At 27.2% G+C, this 22,857-nt stretch overlaps 1 protein-coding gene and 1 long non-coding RNA gene across 3 annotated transcripts; one reads left to right on the top strand and one right to left on the bottom strand.

Moving 5' to 3' along the window:
* Positions 1 to 2,104: 2,104 nt before the first annotated feature.
* On the bottom strand, positions 2,105 to 9,497 carry LOC130980146 (protein SRG1-like). 2 transcript variants are annotated; one of them, XM_057903791.1, is made up of 5 exons: positions 9,353 to 9,497; positions 9,007 to 9,260; positions 7,587 to 7,834; positions 3,181 to 3,505; positions 2,105 to 2,634 (listed from the first exon to the last, which is right to left on the bottom strand). In XM_057903791.1, exons 2-5 carry the CDS (start codon positions 9,235 to 9,237, stop codon positions 2,362 to 2,364), a joined length of 1,077 nt encoding a protein of 358 aa, XP_057759774.1. In that variant the 5' UTR covers positions 9,238 to 9,260; positions 9,353 to 9,497; the 3' UTR covers positions 2,105 to 2,361. The 2 variants fall into 2 exon arrangements, with proteins under 2 accessions (XP_057759774.1, XP_057759775.1); XM_057903792.1 differs by having other exon boundaries at positions 9,007 to 9,267; positions 9,353 to 9,440.
* On the top strand, positions 4,234 to 7,280 carry LOC130980147 (uncharacterized). The gene is made up of 2 exons (XR_009086885.1): positions 4,234 to 6,630; positions 6,731 to 7,280. It is a non-coding gene; the product is annotated as an uncharacterized LOC130980147 (long non-coding RNA).
* Positions 9,498 to 22,857: the final 13,360 nt, after the last annotated feature.

Below are 22,857 nucleotides of genomic sequence, written 5' to 3'. Positions count from 1 at the left end.
TTTTTCACAAAGCTTTCCAAAAGGTTATTTTAAGGATAAATTATTTTTATAATGAAATGAATTCTATTTGCAAGTATTTCCTTACTTTGTTGGTATTTTCTTTCCTGTTTGAGAACCTGCGAGGACGATGTTCTCACTCCTACAGAATTTCTCTTTCAATGACAGGTTCAGGAAGCTTTGGCGCAAAGTCGCGACCGATCTACAAGCTATATATATATGCTGTATTTTCTGTTTGTTTGTTTAATTGATATTTTACCCCTCATCAATTGTCATTTTGAGATTTTAGAAGAGCAGGACTTGTAGTTGAGAAGTTTTGAATAAGTTTGTATTTATTTTTATGTGGATATAATTATGTGATTAAGTGAATTAAAGTGAAGACATTTTGTTTTATTAACTAAGGATTCTGTTTATATTCGCGAAGGCTCAATATTAAATAATTATAATTTGAAATTAACGGATTACAGATAAATAACGCCTGAACTTTTAGTACGATCATGAGGTGTTAAAAGTTAAGTAAGATGTTACACGTATGAGATACATATACAAGATATATACAAGATATGAGATCCTTGTTCCAATAAAATACAGAATGTAGGAACTACTCAAATATGTGTTTATTAGTCTAGTATATATGAGATATAAAAAGAATAACTTAGATTACTCTAAGGTAAGTAGCCTATATAGAAAAATGAAAGAAAATAAAAAAAATTAAATAACTTATAATGAACACTTGTAGAAAATAGTAATAATACATTCATTTTTTTAGGGTCCCTTAACTTGTATATATAATGTGAGAAAGTGTCTTAATAATGTTAGAAACATTTTCTTCTTTCACTATGTGCTTGATTCCTTAAAATAATGCAAGATGTACACATCCATTTTCTTTTGTACAATGTTTTTAACATAAATGAAGTAACGCCTTATACTTGTTATAGTAAAATGAGAAAAGTTTGTTTTCAAATAGTTTGAATTGATACATATTCACATTTTGGAACCAAGAGATATTCATTATTTTTGAATGCTTATCTAAAGTCTTGTAACTAAAACAGTGAACTCGTAGTTTTTATTTCGATTTAGAAGACTAGTGTAGAATCATAATTCGTAGAATTGTAAGATGAAACGCAAATATAATTTGTTAATTTAAAATATTTATAAAAAATTAACAATTATATATATATATATATGAGCATTTCAATTTATCACAAAGCATTAGAAGTAGAAAGAGAGTAGAACACTGAAAACAGTGTCAGCATATATAAATTATGCACATAAACTTAACATTATATGCTTTATTAAATCGTAAGTGAAAATAAATATAAATATATCAACAAAATAAAAGTTCACTCTAATAGATTTTTATAACATAAGAACAGTAACACAAGAAAAATCCAAAGGCACACGTAGTCAAGAAAAGCAAAATAGAAATAGAGCAACTAAATGGCAGGACCAGCACAACAGGAAACTGGCAAGGCTTAGTGGCAAGTCTTATATAAGATTTTAATTTGTAATAAATGACTTAAATAACACTTCTTCTAATGTTTTATAAATTGAGCATAAGAGAAATAATAAAATTTTTAAATTATAAAGAGATCGATTAAATAAAAAATTTTAAATTAAAGTACCCTTGTTTGCTATTAAACTTAAATTGAATAGTTAAATTATTCAATTATTCTTAAAAATATAACTTAATCTCTTAGCTAATATATAAAGTTAGCTATAAAGGTAACATAACATAGTCAATTATTATTTTCAATAAAAAATAAACATGCTTAAATCAGACATTTCTGTTTGTACTACTTTAAATATATCGACTCAGTATCGTGAGGCCTAAATTGAATGCTAGTTGTTTTTGAATAAAATTCACATGTAAAAATAAATAAATATATAATTGATGAAGAAAAGCAACTTAAAACATTAGTAGAAAACAAGTTACTTCAGTTGAGGTATTTTAGAATCCTTTTTGAATCTTAAAATTCTAAAGTGACAAAGTTTAAAGCTTAATTCTCACTTTGTCACCTAATATGACAAGTGAAGTAGCTAACCACTTGATACATTCTTTGAAATACTTCGATAGATTATATGAAAATAAAAGTAAGTACTTTTTTCTATATCCATGATTTTTTTTTCTTAAATAAAAAGTACATATATATTACACAACATTTCTCTAGCACAAATAAGCCAAGTAGCTAGTTCAAGTTATTTCAAATTCATGACACAAATTTTCTACTTAATACTTAATACATTTGCTATATATATATATATATTATGCATTCGACCCAAAGTCTTGAACAAATGAGCCTATACTTACTGGTGGTTATTGATGAACATGATGATTATTAATTATTTTGTTCTTATTCTATCCTATAAAATCTTGTGAACACAATTATCACTTTTGATCCTGACATCATTGAGTATTGATTTTTCTTGGAGCTGGCGTGAGAAGTATTTTTTATAGTAATCTGCTACGCTGATTCTCCTAAACAGTGCAGGTCTTTCAGAGGTAATCAAGCTTTCTATTGGGCTTATAACTTTGTTCATTTGAGGTTTGTGAAATGCAGCAATGGAAATTCTTTCTTTCTTTGAGTTAATTGTTACACGGTGTTCGATGCTCTGATAAATTCCATTGGTCAGTATCTGCAATAAAATCATAATTAAAGAAGACAAAAAAATTTCTCAAAGAAAAATATTTTGAAGGTTTACATAGTGTACTAATAAGACACTTTTTGAGATTCCAAAAAGTGCAAATATAATATTTTTGTTAACTTTAAAATGATCAGTGTCGAGTATGTTGAAAGATTTTAAGGATTTCACTAATATATAAACATTCACTAGTGTCCTTAGGTATTCATGTTGGATCGAGTTGATTGATATAAAAATAAAAACATGTCACACATAGACTACAATTGTTGATGGCTAGGTGACAATGACTAAAGCTATATATATTCTATGAATTCAAATTATTTGTTTCAATTTAAACCAAAAAGAGACACTTTTAAGCTTGTGATCCACTCTCTAAATTGATAAAGTTACTCTATCTATTTTTATGACTTATTGTTGTTAGTTTTCTCCAAATCTTTAGTGCACATTAACTTTTATGTTGTGATTATTTTCTTATAATATGTTATTTGTTGTTCTTCATGTAGCATAGCATGAGAAAAAAAAATAATTTTCTCAAATTACCTCCAATATGTCTCCAACATTAATGATGAATGCATTAGAGAGCGGTGTAATAGGCATCCACATTCCATCTTTTCTTATTTGAAGGCCATCTACTTCATTTGCTTGGAGAAGGATGGTAAGGGAACCAGCATCAGAATGAGGCTTCAGTCCAATTACATTTTCTGGTTGGGGACATGGAGGATAATAATTCAATCTCATTGATTGACTTACATCTTCAAATAGTTTTAACAATTCATTTGGTTTAGTTTTGAGAGCCATTTCCATATGCCCAATGATTGCCATGAAAAGTTTTCCGAGTTGCAAGGAATAACTATCAAGATTGTCTCTGCATTGATACAAGAGATGTTAGAGTTTCCTAGTTGCATTTATTATCACATAATGTGATTATTTTATAAGAGCAATGCTAGGGGGCCAGCAGTTTTTGTGATTGTTAGCCATCAATTAGCCATCAATCATGATTTGATGGTGTGAGATTGGTATGAGATTTCATCCAATGGCTCACCTTTCTCTGCTGGCTATATGCTGGCCCAAATTCAATAAAACTGCTGGCCCCCTAAACTTTTCCATTTTATAATGATGAATACTTTACTTCATTTGATGAGTTCTACAAAAAAAAAAAATTATTAATGGGCAATTTTTCATACACCATGAAAGTAGAAAGGCACAAATACAACAATAGATACAAAGCACATGCTGAAAATTTATCTGGTTATTTATAATTACATATTATGGAATACCATATAGTTTGATGACTGATATGAAATTAATAATATGAAAATTTATGTAGTTTAAGCCATCTCGTTAAGTATGGACTTATTATATATGTCTAGATATCATATGGCCTGGTTATTATGAATTAATTTAATGATGAGTTGAAATAGAAATTAGGGTTACATAATAGAGTTATAGTCCCAAAAGTAAGTGTATGCCTCATATTTTCTAATATAGTGAAGCAACCGCATGGAACACCTTCATTGCCCCATTCAAATAAGAGTACTTGGCATATTTGACCTCAAAATTCTCATCTTTTAAAAATGTAATAGTTATAAATTTTGGAAGAATAAAAAAAAATTAGTTATTATGATGAAGGAGAGTAAGACTTTTATAATAGCTCCATTCTAATCTTAGGAACATCACTCCACCTTTTACTATAATATCCTCACTATGTGGCCTATAATGCTTAAGTCACAGTAGATTGATAGCAAAAAGTGGCGTGGCATTGGCGCTTCATTGGCATGTCCATAGCGTGTGGTTGGCGTGCCAAAATCACACGCCCCCAAGCTCAGAAGTTGGTGTGGCATTGGCGCTTCATTGGCGTGTCTTTGGCATGTGGTTGGCGTGCCAAAACCACACGCCCTCAAGCTTCAGCCCTTGGCGTGTCATGGGTGTGCCTGGGAAGTGGCACGCTGGGCCAACTTCCCAAAAGATGCCTCAAAGAGCAAAAGTTGGCATGGCAAGGGCGTGTCTCTGGCGTGGGAAGAGAGACACGCCCTCGAAGCTTCATTCTTCTCCAAGTGGGCATGGGAGCTGGCGTGTCTCGGAAGTGGCACGCTGGGCCAACTTCCCAGGGAGCATAATACCACCCTTGGCGTGCACTATGGCGTGTGGTTGACGTGTCAACCACCACACACCCTCACAACTTGGAACAATTACATAATGGGCATGCCAAGGGCGTGGCACGCTGAACCACCTTCACAAAACCTTCAATATTTGGTGTGCCACCAAAGTGGCACTTCCATGACACGCCATTCAATCTCAAGGCAATTTACCATCTTGGGCTCACAATCTTTGAAGAAAGAAGACTCGACTACAAGCAAGAGGACCATAAGTTGGATAGAATTGTAATTGTAGTGATTTGAATCAGATCTGGAGTGGAATTTTGGGAGTTGAGAGTAGTATATAACCCCATTTTGCACTCTTCCTTTTGTGTTTTTCACTTTTGATTCTTTTCTGAAAGTCATGAGTGGCTAATTGACTGGAGTCAAGAACTCTATCGTAATTTGATGGATCAATAGTAATTTTATTTTTATCTTCAATTATTCTTTAGGGAGAATATTCGTTATTTATCGCAATGATTCAATTATCTTGAGAAAGAAATTGAATCTAACTGAATTCTATGAGGAATTGAGAAAGGAATCATAGAATTAATGCTTGAAGTTCTTTCTCGCAATTGATGTGAATTTGGATTTGAGATTGATATGTGGTATATAATCAATCTATGATTTGATTCATGAAATTTTGTGGCTCTAAATTAGAGACCAACCTTCAGCTCTTCTCATGATCAATTAGATCAAGAGATTGGCAATTCATCAAGTTAAGAGAAATCAAATCACCAAAAAATTAGGATTTAATTACTTATGATTTGCCAAGAGATCAATAATTGAATGATTAAAGTAGAGATGAAACCCATTTTGATTCAGAGAATTCAATATCTCTAAACCCCCAATGATCCCCCTCTCATCCTCTTAATTCCCCTTCTTTGCTTTCATTTACTTAATGCTCTTTTACATTGTTGTGTTTATAATCTTGCAATTTACTATTCCTCCAATTTAGATTTCCAGCTTTTATATTTTGTCATCTTTACTTTCTAGTCTTTTAATTTCCAGCAATCTATCTTTTCAATCATTTACTTTCTGCTTTTTACATTCAAAGTCATTTCCAGCTTTTGATTACTTTTCCTTCAAGTCATTTTACATTTCATGCTTATTTCATTACTTGTCCATCATCAAACTATGAATTGTCTAACCAAATTTCTCAATCAATCATTATTTGCTTAATTCCTTAATTTTCGTGGGATCGACACTCACTCACCGTGAATTTTACTACTTGATACGATCTGGTGCACTTGCCGGTAGTTCTACATAATAGTGAATTATTTGTCAATTCCGTATCAGCAACCTTTGGAAATTCCGTAATAAAAATGGGAAAGCGTCGCAATGGACTTTGTGTTTGGATTGCCGAGGATTCAGGCAGGATTTGATACAGTTTGGGTGATTGTGGATCGGTTAACGAAGTCAACTCACTTCTTGCCCGTCCGGATGAATTATACTTTGGAGGAGTTGCTACGCTTATACATTAAGGAGATTGTAAGGTTGCATGGTATCCCTAACACCATAGTTTCTGACAGAGATCCTCGTTTCACTTCGAGATTTTGAGAAACTTTTCAGAGAATTTTCGAAACTCAATTGAGCTTAAGCACTGCGTACCATTCTTAAATCGATGGTCAATCGGAGAGGATGATACAAACCCTAGAAAATATGCTGAGGGCTTGTGTGCTGGATCATCCGCTTAGGAAGATTCAACTTTTTCTTATGTCTAGAGGAAACTTATCTGGACAATGGAGGCATTCATCTATCTCAACAAAAGTTTGTTATGACACAACCAGACTTATCATATTCTGTGAACAGAGTTTCTCAATTCATACAGGATCTTACTTTAAATCATTGAAAGGTTGTAAAGCATATCCTAAGGTACTTGGTTGGCATAGTAAGTCATGGAATTACGTTTTCTAAACGCACTAACTTTAGATTATCTGGTTTTGCTGATGTAGATTGGACAAGTGATCCAAATGATCGTCGCTTCATTACTAGCTACTATGTTTATATGGGGAGTAACTTGATTTTGTGGAAATGTCACAAGCAAACCAAAGTGAGTCATAGCAGTACAAAGGCAGAGTATCGAGCTTTATTAGCTTCAGTTCAATTTGGCACTTTGAGCGAGTTTCAATCTCTTAGTCTATAAATGGTAAACAGTCGACAACTCTATGTGGTGCATATCCCGGCAAGAGACCAAATCGATATGCCTTAACTAAACCTTAATCATTCAATATGTTCAACATCCTTCAAGACAAACTTAGGGTCAGTCCTAATCTTCCCCTAAGAATGAAGAGGGGTTTATGAAAAGTGTACAAAGTGATAAAGGGTAGAGATATGGGAAACAGAGGGAGAGTTAGTTATTTTTCCTCCAAATTCTGTTACCTTTCTCTCTCTATTCTCTCAGGCTATTAGTGTATAAATACCATAATTCTCTCTCAATGTACTGGTACAATAACAAGCTTAATATCATTCATACGTTTAATCACAAACACTACTATTCTTTCATCTTCTTCATAGTAATAAATATAATATGTGTTCTTGGCATTTTGATTTGTGAAGTTTGAAAATTGTAGCTTCGTTTGTCTTGGGGTTGAATCAGTTTGAGTTTGTTCGTCTTTATTTTGGTAATATTGGCTATTGATATAGTAAAAGTGTCACGATTCAAATTCTCTTTTTCAAGACATATAAAACCTACATTTATCAATTCAGTTTTAAGTCCTTCACCCGTATTTTAGTGTTAAAAATTAAAAATATATATATATATATATATAAAATGTGCGGTAGCAAACACTTGCAAAGAAGGAGTAAGACCTGAATGGTTGAGGAATATTGAGAAACAAGTTGAGATCCCTTGCATACGATGGAAGTGTGTTAATGATGAAAAGATCTGCCCATTCTAATTTTTGTTTCTCAGACACCACAAACAATTGACCAAACCCTTCTATGTCGCCAGGTTTTTGCCATAATTTCTTTTTCTCTTCTATTGGAAGATTGAAGAAGTCTTGAAAGCCTAACTTCACACTTTCAATCAACGAAGGGTCGACTCCATGATTAATCAACTGCAGATAATTATGACATTATAAAATTTATAAAACAATATGTCTCACCAACCATAATCAAAACTTATCATATTTATATTTTTAAGGAGTTAGGTATGTATTTTATGTGAAGTACTAAATTTAATACTCTTTTAATTTTGTTTCACTTCCAAATCTTTAATCCAAGAACCCTGATGAAGAAAAGTTAATATATACGCATAATATTTATCTTAAAATTTTATTCTTATTTAAAATTTTAAATTTAAGCTACATTATATGTAGAAAGTAAATATTGTAAAGTCAAAATTAAAAGTCAAAGTATATATGCAAAACATATCGATCTAGCTATTTGTAATATTAACTAGTTATTATATGATTATTTTTCATAAATAAAATATTGTTATATGTCATCAACAGTATAATTATTTTCTTAGTAAACTGCCTTTAAGTTAGTAACATTTACCCAAAAAAATTGATGATTCATTGAAAGGCTTCCTTGCAATAATCAAATATCTATCTAATTTATTATTTACAACACTTAGTTATTTTTTTAATAAAATTAGGTCATGCCACAGTTTTAAATGACGTGATTTGTTACTGTAGTACCTGTAATAATAATTAAACTCAAAAGCACTTGCATGATTGAAACTGATCACATCTCTTCTTTTAGGCCATTATAGTCATGCTGAGATAGTGTTCGTTTATTTTTGTATTCTAAATGTTTCTAATGTATTTTATATTTTTATAGTTAAAATTTCTACTATACTAATAAGAGGAAAAGACAAATAAGTCTATAATCTTTTAATTTTTAGATATTTAAATTTTTTAAAATTTAAAAATACATTTAAATTTTTAACCTTTTTAAAATATAGATATATTAATCCCTCATGTTTACTTTAATATGTCAAACTCAATGAAAAAATTAAATATAACTCCCATTGTATTGATCTAGTTGATACGGATGCACATGTAAAAGTATTTTTAAAATTGGACAAATTAAACTTAAAGATCAATATGTCTAAATTTTAAAAAAATTAAAAATTTAAATATATTTTTAAATCCTCAACAACTTAAATGTTCACGAATTAAAAAGTCAGAATCGATTTGTTATTTTCTCTACTAATAATTACACCCAAATTCTTAAAAAATCAGTTAGCAAAAGGTCTTTAACCTAGTGAAATTAAATTTGGAACCTGGAAAAATCCCCATTCTTTGCATGCGTGGTCCAACTTGTGAAGCTCAAATGCATCTTTAGATAGCAGCTTGTTTAAGTCGATGATAGGGACTTGTATAAAAGAAGATGTCTTAGGTATTATAAGAGTGTCTTGTTTTGGAACAAGATAGCGATCAGGAACTTGGGTGATGGATTGCTTTGCTAGCTCCTGAACAGAAGGCACCAATAGAGAGCTCCCAATCTTGGACATTATTTTTTCTTTAATTTATGCACCTATTAGCTAGCTTGATCAGAAAGGATTCAATAAAGACTGAAGATTCAACAGAAGAAAAGATCGATTGATATCATAAATGAAATAATTTTACCTTTTCTAGTAGCAACTAAGAGCGTATACTTTTGAAGTGAAGAAGATGCAACTGAGAAACGGCCAAACGGATGAAGGCAATAAAATTTGCTGCTGATTATTGGACCAACGTTCTGCCTAAATAAATCTGGTAAAGATATATGTGGGACCGGCATCCATATAAAATTATAAATTGGCACTAGATATTTTTTTTTTGAAATGTTGTGTCGTACTGTCATAACTTGTCACCAACGATGGATGAGTTAGATTGATATATGGATAAGGAAATTCGCTCGTGCTTATTTCATTTGTCGGCATTAAATATTGTCATTTTGTGTTACAGATAGTGGACACGCGTGGAGGAGCAGGTAGCGTCCGTACGTATAGCGCAACAAGTCTCGTTTGGTAGGATCATGGTTAGTCGCTAATTTTAATGTATACATAATATAATTTTTTTGAATAAAAAAAATCGTGATGCAAATGGAGGTCCTGATCCATTGGATAATTCAGGCCAAAAATAAGGAAGTTATAAGGGTGATATTCTTTTTGGTGTTTGCTATAGTGCTTAAAAAGTGTTGTCTAATTATTAAAATAGATAAAATAATTAATTTTAAATTTAAAAGTATAAAAATTAAAAAATTTTAAATATTTTAAAATTATTATAAAAAATAATTTAAACAAAAGTTAAGCATTAAACAAAAGGCACCGTAAGATTGTCATTTTTTTTTGTAGAAATAAATCACAAAATTCTATAGAGGAACAAAGGAAGCGCTGGAATTGTAATGACCCAAATGAATAGAAAAAAAAAATAGAAAAATAAGGGAACACAGTAACACACGTTCATGGTAATAGTATTAGAATTAGGATTAGAAGATAAATATGTAAAATTGAATGTGCTTTGTGATATGATTTTGTAGGATTAGGATTATATAAACATCTTTAGGAAATAAAAAATAATTTAAATATCTCTAGAATTATATTATAACTAACTGCTTTATTATTTAGCATGATTAACTAATGTATAGAATTTATTAGAAATATATCTTAGAATTAAATAATAAATGAAGTTATTTTATTTATTAATTTATGAGAAAAAAAATTATCTACAAGATGTTTAAATTACATTCTTCTCTATTTTATTTTTAAAATGTACACTTTTTTATATATAAGAGTTAAATAACATATACTTTAATCTATTTGACTACAATACTTTTAATAATTATTATTATAATTATATATTAGTAATAAAAATATAAAATATATATTTATTATTAATATAATAAATAGAAATTATTTTTAATATTTTAATTTGTTACAAAAAAATTAAATTTAAATTTTTTATATATTTCATAATTAATGATAAAATAAAAAAATAAAAAAAATATATAATAATAAATGTATTTCATGTTATTAATTTTACTACTATAATAATATTAATAATATAATATATATATTAGTATTGACGTAAGAAATTTTAATATTTTATTAATGATAAAATATATAAAAAAAGTTTGAATTAAATATTTTATAACAAGTTAAAATATTAAAGATAAATAAAAATTGTTACAATAATAATAAGTATATATTATGTATTATTATTTCTATTTTTAAAATATTAATATAATTATGACTAATTTATATGTAAAAATAATTATAAATGAGTATTTTAATTAAATAGATTATTTAACTCTTACAATAAAAAATTGTACGTTTTATAAATAAAAAAAAGTATTATTTTTCTCCTTTTCGCTTTTTAAGAGAGCCTTTTTTCTAATTATTTTTTGAAAAAAAATGGGTTAATTCATGCACTTTGATTTTCAGCTAGTCATTTTGGTGATTTTTTGGGCCCATTTTTTATTTTTTATTATCCTTGGCCAACTTCACATGAGCCATCAACTTTCAGTCCATTATCCAACAATTCATAATTTGTGATTAACTTATATTTAATCATTCTCCATCAAACAATCAAAACGGAAGCAACGAAACCACAACACAAATCTATTACCCCCTATTAATCTCAGCTTGGCCGAGGCATTGTACCAATGGCCAATATATTGGCCTTATAGAAGCCACATCCCAAGTTTGAAACCTCAATTTCTATGTGTCACTCTTTTAATCTGACACCACATGAAAGCATGGAATGTTGACAATCACGATCAGCATCATAAAATCTTCCTATAGATAATTAATTGCTTACACAAGACAAAATAATTGAGGGGTTTACGACGTTTAAATTGGTGTTTAACTCAAATATGGTATGTGTTCAAAAATATTTTAATTTTGGTATTACGATATAAGAGATGAACAAATTATAAAAAGATTGGGTTAGAGACGTAAAGTTGATTGGAGTGAGGTATAAATCACATTAATTAATGGTTATTTAAATTTTATGTTTTAAAATTATAAAATTAATAATTATTAATTACTTGTGTATCTATACTTTTTTTTCTTTTAGAATAGTGAATATGTCTCAAAATTATGACGTGCACTCGTGCAGGGGCGGAGTTAGACAAAATATAAGAAATGACCAAAAATATTTATATAATAAAATAAGACTAAAATAAAATTTTAAAGGAGACTAAATTAAAATTTACATATCATTTACATGTGAAAAAATTAGGGAGTCATTGCCCCCTTTACCAATATGTGGCTCCGTCCCTGATGACGTGATACGTGATTATGAGATTATGAGTTTTTTTTTTTAAGTATAATTGATAAGATATAGAGAATTTTTCTTATCATAAAATTATCTTTTCATGAGATAATATTCTTTTTTTTATATGTTAAGTCTCATTTTCATAATACACGTATAATTAATATTGTAATGTTCTCTTTAATAATAGATTGACGATTATTGATGAGGAGTTATTATTTTTTTTATAATCTTATTTTGAAATCGAGACAACTCCCAACTTATGGGTCATCTAGTGCTTCTTGTTTCTTTGGGGGCAATACTTTCGGAGACTCTTATTTTTTGGACTTAGCTTTCTTAGGGTGCCACTATTCATAAGCATTTAGGTTTTTTATAACTTATGTTTTTTGGTATGTAGTGTTACTATCGGAACTTGAACTAAACCCATAGACAATTAACCTGTATAAGCTTATGAAAGAAAGACGATGAGTTGAAAAATCCAAGGAGAAAAATATATAAAATGAACCACCTAGGAAATGATGTCTGCTTAGCCAAAGTAAGGTTAAAGTTAAGAGGAGTCTAATATGATCGATCGACATCAACAAGAGAGGATACCAGTTAACAGAGTTTATTAAATAGACATTATCCTGAAACAAAATTACAATAAAAAATGCTGAGTATTATCAGATTTATTGTCGGATTTAGCATCGTAGAGTAGCCGCGACTTTATTAGCAGATTTACTAACAAATTAGGCATAAAATTTGGTAGGTCAAATTATTTCTGACAAATTTATAATTCCGACAATAAAATCGTCGATAATTATTGGAGGAAAAAAAATAGCGCGTCCTTTAGGGGGTTGGATTTACCGGCAAAAAAATTCAACGGTAAACCCACTTAGTGAAATACTTCCTTTTGGCAACCTGCAATATATTATCGTCGAATTTTTCTGATTGTAAAACCGACGGTAACTGTACCATAAATTTGAAGCGCGAACAATCTTCCCTCTCATTTAAATTTGTCTCTCTCTCTCTAACTCTCTCATCTCCCACTCTCTCTCTATCCCTCTCATTTCTCTAGCAGCCCTTTCTTCTCCGGGAGCCACTCCTTGTTGTTTTCGTCATCACTATTGTAGCTATTGGATTCTGAACGAGCTGCTATCGTTGCTGTCGTTGCCACCAACGCCACTGCTTCTGCTGCTACTACTGCCGCTACGCCGCTGCCATCTATGCCGCTTCTTCTTCTCAACTCTAGTGCTCTTCTTCAGGTAATGCTTCTAGACTTAAGATTTTCTGAAATTCTGATTAGTTGATATAATTTATAAGGTTTAATTCTTGTTTTGAGATTTTTTATTATTGTTGATTATTTTGTTCTGAATTTAAGGTACTGAACTTGTTTTGAATTTAGGGTTTTCTAAAATTCTGAACTAAGGGTACTGAACTTATTTAATTAAAATTTTAATTAGAACATGTTTTGATTTGTGTTCCTTATTTAATTCTGAACTTAGGGTACTAAACTTTTTTTGAACTTAGAGTTTTCTAAAATTTTGAATTTAGGGTACTGAACTTGTTTAGTTTTAATTTTAATTAGAACATGTTAAGTTCTATTCCTTATTTAGTTCTGAATTTAGGGTATTGAACTTGTTTTGAACTTAGGATTTTCTAAAATTCTAAATTTAGGATACTGAATTTGTTTAGTTTCAATTTTAATTGGAACATGTTTTGATTTGTGTTCCTTATTTAGCTCTGATTTATTTTTATTCTAATTAAAACATGTTTTGATTACTGTTGATTTGTTCTAAGCTAGTTATTATAATTTATAAGGTTGATTTGTTCTGAATTTCTAATTATTGCTGATTTTGTTTGATTTTTTATTAGAGACTCCGATAATAAATCACATTAATTTTCAATATATTTTAAGAGTGGAAACTAGTGTATGTTCCCGTATACTATACGGATAATTAATAAAAATATATAATTTTTTTTTATTAAAATAGATTAAACAAAAAATATATAATAATTATTACTATAAATATTTTATAAAGTTATAATTAAAATCAAAGTTTAATTATTTTTAATGTTAAAAATATTAAAAATAATTAGTATTTGTCTCAACTGATTTGAATTAGTTGAGTGGTCATTTCACTCGTCTATCTAAGAAAGTATTAGAGTTTCGAATCCCGCATTGTGTATGTAACAACTCATTAGCTAGTAGTAGCACACCCTTAATAAATGGAGTTTCAATCTGTGGAAGATTAGTTCTCGACCTGCCGAGTTGGAAAATACAGTAAAAGAAAATAGTATTTGTCTTGAAAGTAGAACAATTATCATTGATGATAGCAATAATTATGAAGATTTGCCTTTGTTGAAATTAAACTGTGGTAGTTTTATTTATTGGTATCATATTCATCCAGGAAGTCAAACAATATGACATTAAAATTTTATATTTTATGACATGATTTTCAAACTTATAAACTTATGTTATTAAAAAAGATATTAGATTAATTAATATTTCTTGGTAATATTGCCAAAATACCGTCGTTGAGTATTAGTTTGTGTAAAAAAAAACTATAATAACTTTTGTTATTCAATATATAATTTACTCTACTGAAAAATAAATTATTATTCCTAGATTGGTAAATATATTTTTTTCCATTTTTATATCATTTTATTTGGTAATAATTGCCATAAAAAAATGAATTACTGCACTATCTTATAATATGATGTATAAAATAATTCTTTATTTCAAAATTAATTCCGGTTAGTGAAAAAAATTCAAAATATTTTCTTACACAAATTTAAATTTAAATTTAAATTCATAATTGATTAACAACTCATCTTTTTTAAAACTTTAATAACAAACACAAAATTAATTAGATATAAAATATTCAACATTTAATAATTTTAATCATTTAAATTTCAATTACCAAAAATTGAGTTAGAAATTAATTATAACTTAATAATCGATAATACATATATATATATATATATATATATATATATTAGTACACAAATAATAATATCTAACGTAAAATTTAAATTTTTTAACAGAGCTAATATATAATTTATTGAGAATTTATTTATTATCTAAATTTTTTTATAAATTTTATAGTATGTAAAAATAGTGATCTTATTTTTTATTATTATTTAAAAAATTATTCATAATTTTTTATTATGTAATTAATTTAATTAATAACCTTTATTATTACTTTGCTACCAAAAAAATCATGTTTATATTATTTGTATATTTTATAATACTAATAAATATGTAGGTATTTGTATTATTATATTTATTGTATTAGATAATGGTTTAAGTTACTTATTTTGTATGTTAAATAATATAAATTATATTTTGTATATTAAATTCATCAATTTATCCATATTAAGAGGAGAAAAATTATGCAATAGATCGTATGTTATAAAGATTAGTTGATTTACACATAAATTATCTTTAAAAAAAATAAAGAAATAATTTATCACATATAATAATCTTTGATATATGTAGTATCATGTATATATTAGGATGATCTATTTTAATTTTGTGAGTGATTATTATTATTCACTTTTTCATTAAGATAGTAAATAATATTTAAAATTAAAAAAAAGATAATTAGAATTTTTTTAGTTTGATTATAAAATCTATTGTAAATATACCTAACTTTTATATATACTAAATATAATCATATTTAATAGTATAGTATTTATTATAGCAATGACTCAAAATATTAATTCAAGTGAGTAAGATCAACCTAGGTCTATTAATATTGTTAGGATCCTAAATCCGAATTAGGTTCATTGTCTTAAAACCCAATGCAGAAAGTCACAAAAAAAATCCCAATGCAAATAAAGTTCACGTGTCCTATCCTAAACCGACTCAAATTGAATTTCCATTATTAGTTAGATATAGTAATAGATACTCGTGTAGGCACGGCGAACCCTTTTTTCCATCTTTCACTCCTGTTTAAAAAAAAATATCCCCCGTCTGCTCTCCATCTTCATCGCAAGTCCCCTATTTAATTATCCCCTTAGCGAATGCAGATACCCACAATTATCTATGGATATTGTTTGAAATTTTTTTAAAAAATTAACAAAAAACCTATAATATAATAATAATAAATAATCAGTTCAATATATATAATTTAACACAACTCATAATATATTCGTTATAAAAAGTAACATTTTAAAAAATTATAAAAACATCTTTCAACATAATAACATAATATAATATTTTAAGGCGAGATTGAACGACATAATAACGAACTTAAAAGATAGAGAAAGTGAGTTAGAGGAAGAGTAGATACAAAATCAAGGTTAAGGATAAGTTTAAAAAGAAAAAAGAGTTTAAATTGAAAACAGAAATTAAGATTACTAAATTTAAAAGATGAATATATATATATATATATATATATATATATATATATATATATATAGTAATTTTATATTTGTGTTGATTTAACAGGTTTCTTGAAGAGGGTATCTATGTTCCTATCCCAGCCTATTCACGTGGACAGGTCTCCACCTGTAAAAATTTTACAGATCACCATTTAGTTCCAAATTGCTAGTAATCCGGCAGTATTCATTTAGATGGTCTTTTTTATCATTCCAATTGTTAACATTTGTTGGTTCATGATCTGAAACTACTCTAGCCACTTAGTAAATTCCTATATAACTAAGTTCAAGCTATATCATTCTCATAAAGTCGCATGTATCCTTGTTATAACAATATTAATCGAAAATAAGTGGTTAAACACTAAATGAGTCACATTTTTCATATATATAATAATGGCTAATAACACATTAAATTAAAAATATCACATTTTATATTATCGATCACATTAATATCACATTTTTTATATATATAATAATATTATTCAAAAATAAGTGGTTAAACACAAAATGAATCACTTAAATTAAAAAAGAACATGCATGTGATGAATTATAATAAATTTATATATGAGGAGTAAAAATAAAATTAAAAATTAAAAAAAATAGAAAGAACAATTAAAAGAAGTAAAAGAAGGTAAAATAAATAATGTGTGTAATAAATAAAAAATATATTGTAATGAAAGATTGATATAATCAATGAATATAAAAGATAAAAAAAATTAAAATACGATCCCATTAAATAAATTTCAAGAAAATTTATTTGAAGAAGAACCTATTAATTAACTTTTATAAAAATATTATAAAAAATTTAACATGACTTTAAATAAAATAATTCGATTAATCAAAATACATAAAAAATAATTGATATAAAATAAAATTATAAAACAATTTAGCAAAATTAAGATAGAAAAAACAAAAATAAAAAAATTACAAATATTACATCCGAAGCACAAAATAGAGAAGAAAAAGGGATAGAAAGCACATTCTAATTATATATAATTAAAATGTATTGTTGAATTAATAAATTAAAGAAATTGAATTGATGACTATATAAATTCTAATGACTAAAAATAATAAATTAAAACAAAAAATTTTAAAAATATTATCTGAGAATATAGAATCATAAAATATATAATATAGGAGTATATATACATTAGTAACAAAATAAAATCTTAACATATAGAATTGGAATCTTTCATATTTTTAAATAAATTTAATGAATTTATTTAAAAATAATAAATATTCATTAACTACAATGATTAATACCCGTTTTATTTATTGGACCGTATTAATCAAAGAACAATTAAAAATATATGTGATCAGTTTAAATAATTTATTTAAATATCAATTAATTAATACGTAGTATAAACTCGTTACCTTCTCAATAATTAATACTCATTTTATTTAAGTATCAATTAATTAATACTCATTTTATTTTAGGTTTAATTACTCTATTGGTCTCAATAGTTTCGCGAAATTTTCAATTAGGTCCCTATACTTTTTTTCCTTTTAATTTGGTCCTTGCACTAAATTTTTTTTCAATTAGGTTCTTTTTGGTAGTAATTGGTTTAATTGTATAGAGACCCAATTAAAAAAAATTAGTGCAGGGACCCAAATAAAAGAAAAAAAGTCTAGGGATCGAATTATAAAAAATTTGGTGCAAGGACTCAATTAAAAGAAAAAAAAGTATAGGAAACTAATTAAAAATTTTGCGAAACTATAGGAATCAATAGAATAATTAAATCTTTATTTTATATATATAAATAATAAGATAATAAATTAAATTAAATGAAGGTTTAATTATTTTGTTGGTCCCTATAGTTTCGCAAAATTTTCAATTAGGTCCCTATACTTTTTTTTTCCTTTTAATTGGGTCCTTGCACCAATTTTTGTTTCAATTAGGTCTCTCTTGCCAGTAATTAGCTTAATTTTTTAAGGACTTAACTAAAAAAAATAATTAGTGTAAGGACCCAAATAAAAAGAAAAAAAATGTAGAGACTCAATTAAAAAAAAAATTAGTACAAGAACTCAATTAAAAAGAAAAAAAGTATAGGGACCTAAATTAAAAATTTTGTGAAACTATAAGAACCAATAGAGTAATTAAATCTTAAATGAATTCATTTATTTCATTGCCTTATATATTATTTATTAAATCATTTAATATTTATGTGGCTTAATGAATCAAACAAAATTTTAAATAATTTAATATATATTATAATTAAATTAAATATTTGATTAGTTATGATTGATGTAATTTAATGAATCAAATAAAATATTAAATGATAGAATATTATTTATTCTAATAAAATCAAATTAAATATAATTAATTAGTTATAATTAATATAGTTAAATGAATTAAACACATTAAATTAAAAAAATAATTTAGCTAACTTATCTCTTAAGGACACATTTTAAAAATATTTATTTTTTAATAATTTTTATAAAATATTTCTTTTTATAATATTTCTAGCCTATGCTCTAATGACACAGTTAGCAAAACTCATTAAAAAAAATAATTAGTTAATACAAATAATTAGTATACTTAATTTAGTTCAATAAATTAAAAGAAATAAATGTGAAAGGAAGAGAAAAAGAAAAAATGAATGAATAAAAATGTGTAGCTATCAAAAGATAATAAAAAAAGTTTTTTTAGTTTTTTTATTTATTAATTTTTAACTTATTATAATTAATTTCACACCATTTATTATATGTTATTCATCTTATAAATTAACACAATCAATTAGTTTAATTATAGATAATTAATTATAATTGATATAACTTATTTCACTATATTTTCTAAAAAAATAATTAAAAAGACACATTTTAATTTTTTGTTAAAGTAAAATAAAATAAAATACATAAATTAAATAGATATAAATATAAAAATGATTAAATTTTATTAACAATTCAAATAAATTAATACCATAAAACTAAATTTAATGTCTATTCAAAATAATTATCTGACCTTTTATTCTTCTAATTATTAATAATTTAAATAAAATAATATCCTATAAATTATTTTTTTATTTATTTTAAGTAATTACTAATATTTTATTTTTTAAATTATTTTCTTGTCTTATTTATCATTTATGCTTCAATCAAATATATTAATAAACAAATAAACTAAATTAACTACCTTAATTATACTTGGACTATTCAACAATTTAACATAATCTTTTCAATTTGGAATTAACTACTAACCATCGAAAATAGAAAATTTAGAGTAATTTAGTATTATGAACATTAATTATGTATTGTGAAATAACCTAAAATCATAATGTAATTTATTTTTAAAGAAATAATCAAACATTATTGTTAATTGTGAAATAACCTAAAATTATAATGCATTTTATTTTAAAACACCATAAAAAAGACATATCTCTTTTGTTAATCAAAAGCTAGAAGGAAAAAAATATGCGCCTAATAATGAGCAACTAAAATAGATAAAAATATTTAAAAAATATAAAAAAATAAAATATATAATTAAATTAAAAGAAATAAATTAAATATATTACAAAAATTGTATCCTAAATACAAGAGAGAGAAAGAGAGAAAAAAAGAACAAATGAGTAAAAAATGCATTATGATCTCATATAAATAGATGATATTTAAAAAAAATAAACTAATTAAATTAATTAATGTATTTCGTTATTATATTTATTATTTACTGAAATAATATGATATTTACTCCAATAAAATCAAATCAAATAATTAATATAATTAATTTAATTAATTAATTGATATAATTAATAATTATAATTAATCAGTTTATATAAATGAAAATAAATTGTGAGATTTGAATGTATAATCAAATTAATTAATTGATATCATTAATTAGTTATAATTGATTTGGTTTATTGAATTAAAAAAATAAATCGAAAAATACTCTCAGAAGCATGCTATGTCAGCTCCATCATTAAGTGCAGAAATATGATTTTTATATAATAGAATAGATGACAATAAATTAAAAATAAATATATATGAGATCATTTTAAATGATTTATTGATGACTTTTATTTGCATACGGACAAAATTATACATGTAGTAATATATATTGCTAAATGTTTGTGAAGTTGGAATGTGCACTTACCTCTTTTGTTTTATTTGATTTCAACGGATAATATATTTATTTAACTAAGTTTAACGTAGTTTATTTTGATTAAGCATTTTGAATGATGTTGTGAATATCTTTAGCATATTTTAGTTGATATGCTCTTTGCAGATGTGACGACAGATAGAGGTGTTGTGGATCAGCCTAATGGTCGTGGTAGAGGGAGTGTTTCTGACAGAATCCCTAGAAATTTTGGATCTTTTTCCTCTGCTCTGACTATTCCGGTGACGTCACAGGTTGCGAGTGCATCGGACCAGCTGTTCATCATGGTCTCTAACTCCAACTACGTTCCTGCGTTTACGGCGGTAACGCTGCCTCCATCCGCTCAGCAGCCCAATATCTTGGCGACGCTGCCTCTAACAATGGACACCGTGGCGCTGGAACGCTCTTAAGAAGCCAGCCAGCTAATACCCTCCACCATCTCTCGTTGAATGGATGATGATTTGGCCTGATGGCGGAACAGCATAAGTACTACTTTAAGTCTTTTATATACTGAAAGTATTTGATAACTCGTGATTAGTGATTCTTGATTATTGATTCTAGTTTTTTTGGATATAGGATTGTAGGTTTGAACTGCAGAAAGTGTTTGATATATTGTGATTAGTGATTCTTGATAGTTGATTCTAGCTTTAGTAGATTTAGGGCTGTAGGTTTGAATTGCTGAAAGTATTTGATATATCACCACAAGAAAAACGTTGAGTACCTTCGGATTTTTCGTTGAAAAATGAACAAAATTTGACGGGAATTGAATTATCGTCAGAAGGAATCAGACGGTATAAATCTCACCAGTAAATGTTTACCATTAGAATTTTTTCTTCCAACGATAATTATCGTCGGATTCTCCGACAGATTACCTGTTCAAAAAACTGTTTGATTACTGACAGATTTTTCTAATGATAATGTTAGTGCTACAATATGTTGTTTTTCTTGCTATTATCGTCGGATTATTTCCTCGGTAAATTCAACGGTAATGCCAATTTTTTTATTTTTTTTTGAAATAAATGGCCAATTTTAATTTTTTATTTAAATTTATTTTTCACACAATTAATGGTCAATTTATAAATAATAGAAACTTATTATTTAAAATAAATAATAAAATGTTCAAATAAATTAAAAGTGCAATAAATCAAATAAATACAATGAAACAATAAAATAAAACATTAATCACTAAAGATCCAGGTAGTTCTCGTCATCGTTGTCGTCGTCATTTCCGTGACCCTGATGAGGTGGCGCAGAAGGCGATGATATAAATTAAAACTTCAGAAGCAAATAATCATAATATATATAGATTTTTATAGAAATTTTGACAGAATTTTATCTATAACTAGAATGCACCACAAACTCTTTCCATCAACAATTAACTTAAACAACAATTCAATAATCAGTAAACATGAAATACTTTCAGTCATTCAAACCTACAACCCGAAATTCACTAAACTAGAATCAATAATCACACACTTTAATTTCAGCAATTCAATAATCAATAAACATGAAACACTTTCAGTCGTTCAAATCTACAATCCTAAATTAAATCCACTAAAATAGAATCAATAATCAGACACTTTTAGCAATTCAATCATCAAAAAATATAGAAGACTTAAAGTGATATATTACCCCGTACCGCCATCAAGCCAACTCGTCACCTATACGATAGGAGGTGGTGGAGGAGCATCAGTTGCTGCACTTTCGTGAGAGGACTCTGGGGCTGCGGCTTCTGTCCTGGAGGTGGCGCCGCCGTGGCAGCGCGCTGTTGAGTGGTTGGAAGCGGTGTCGTCGGGGGGACATAGTTGGGGTTAGAGACCATGATGAACGGCTGGTCTGATAAACCCATAACCTGTGACGTCACCGGAATAGTTGGAGTAGAGAGAGAGGATCCAGAATTCTCAGGGGTACCAGTAGAAACCCTCTCTCTACCACGACCACGTTCACGTCCACGACCAGTAGTTTGATCTACAACATCTCTACCTATAGTCATGTCTACAAATAGCATACTAATTAACAAAAATTAAGAATAACAAATCAACAATAAATTATAATAATACCAATGTAATTCTTATAACTAATACCGTAACATTAAGTTCAACATTTGAAATTCATTCCTAATATAAGTTCAAACACCAATTAAACATACAAAGTTGATATAATTAGGTTAAAAAATAAAAAGAACCTTAATTAATCTTATACTATTAAATAAATGATTCAATCATGCAAAATCAAGATCAAATATTAATTGCCAGCCCAATTTCAAATATACAATCTATACTAGCAATAAATAATTTAAAACTAGCAACAACTAAATATAATTCAAATAATCCAGCAATCAAATCTCAGCAAAATCAACTGTAACACAATGAATCAACATAATTCATACAATTTTAAATAACTGTAACTACAATATTCA

The sequence above is a fragment of the Arachis stenosperma genome, chromosome 5, assembly GCF_014773155.1.
Source record: "Arachis stenosperma cultivar V10309 chromosome 5, arast.V10309.gnm1.PFL2, whole genome shotgun sequence".
NCBI classification, from domain to species: Eukaryota; Viridiplantae; Streptophyta; class Magnoliopsida; order Fabales; family Fabaceae; genus Arachis; species Arachis stenosperma.
Note: the sequence above shows the minus strand (reverse complement) of the source record. Positions and strands in the feature narration are given on the sequence as shown.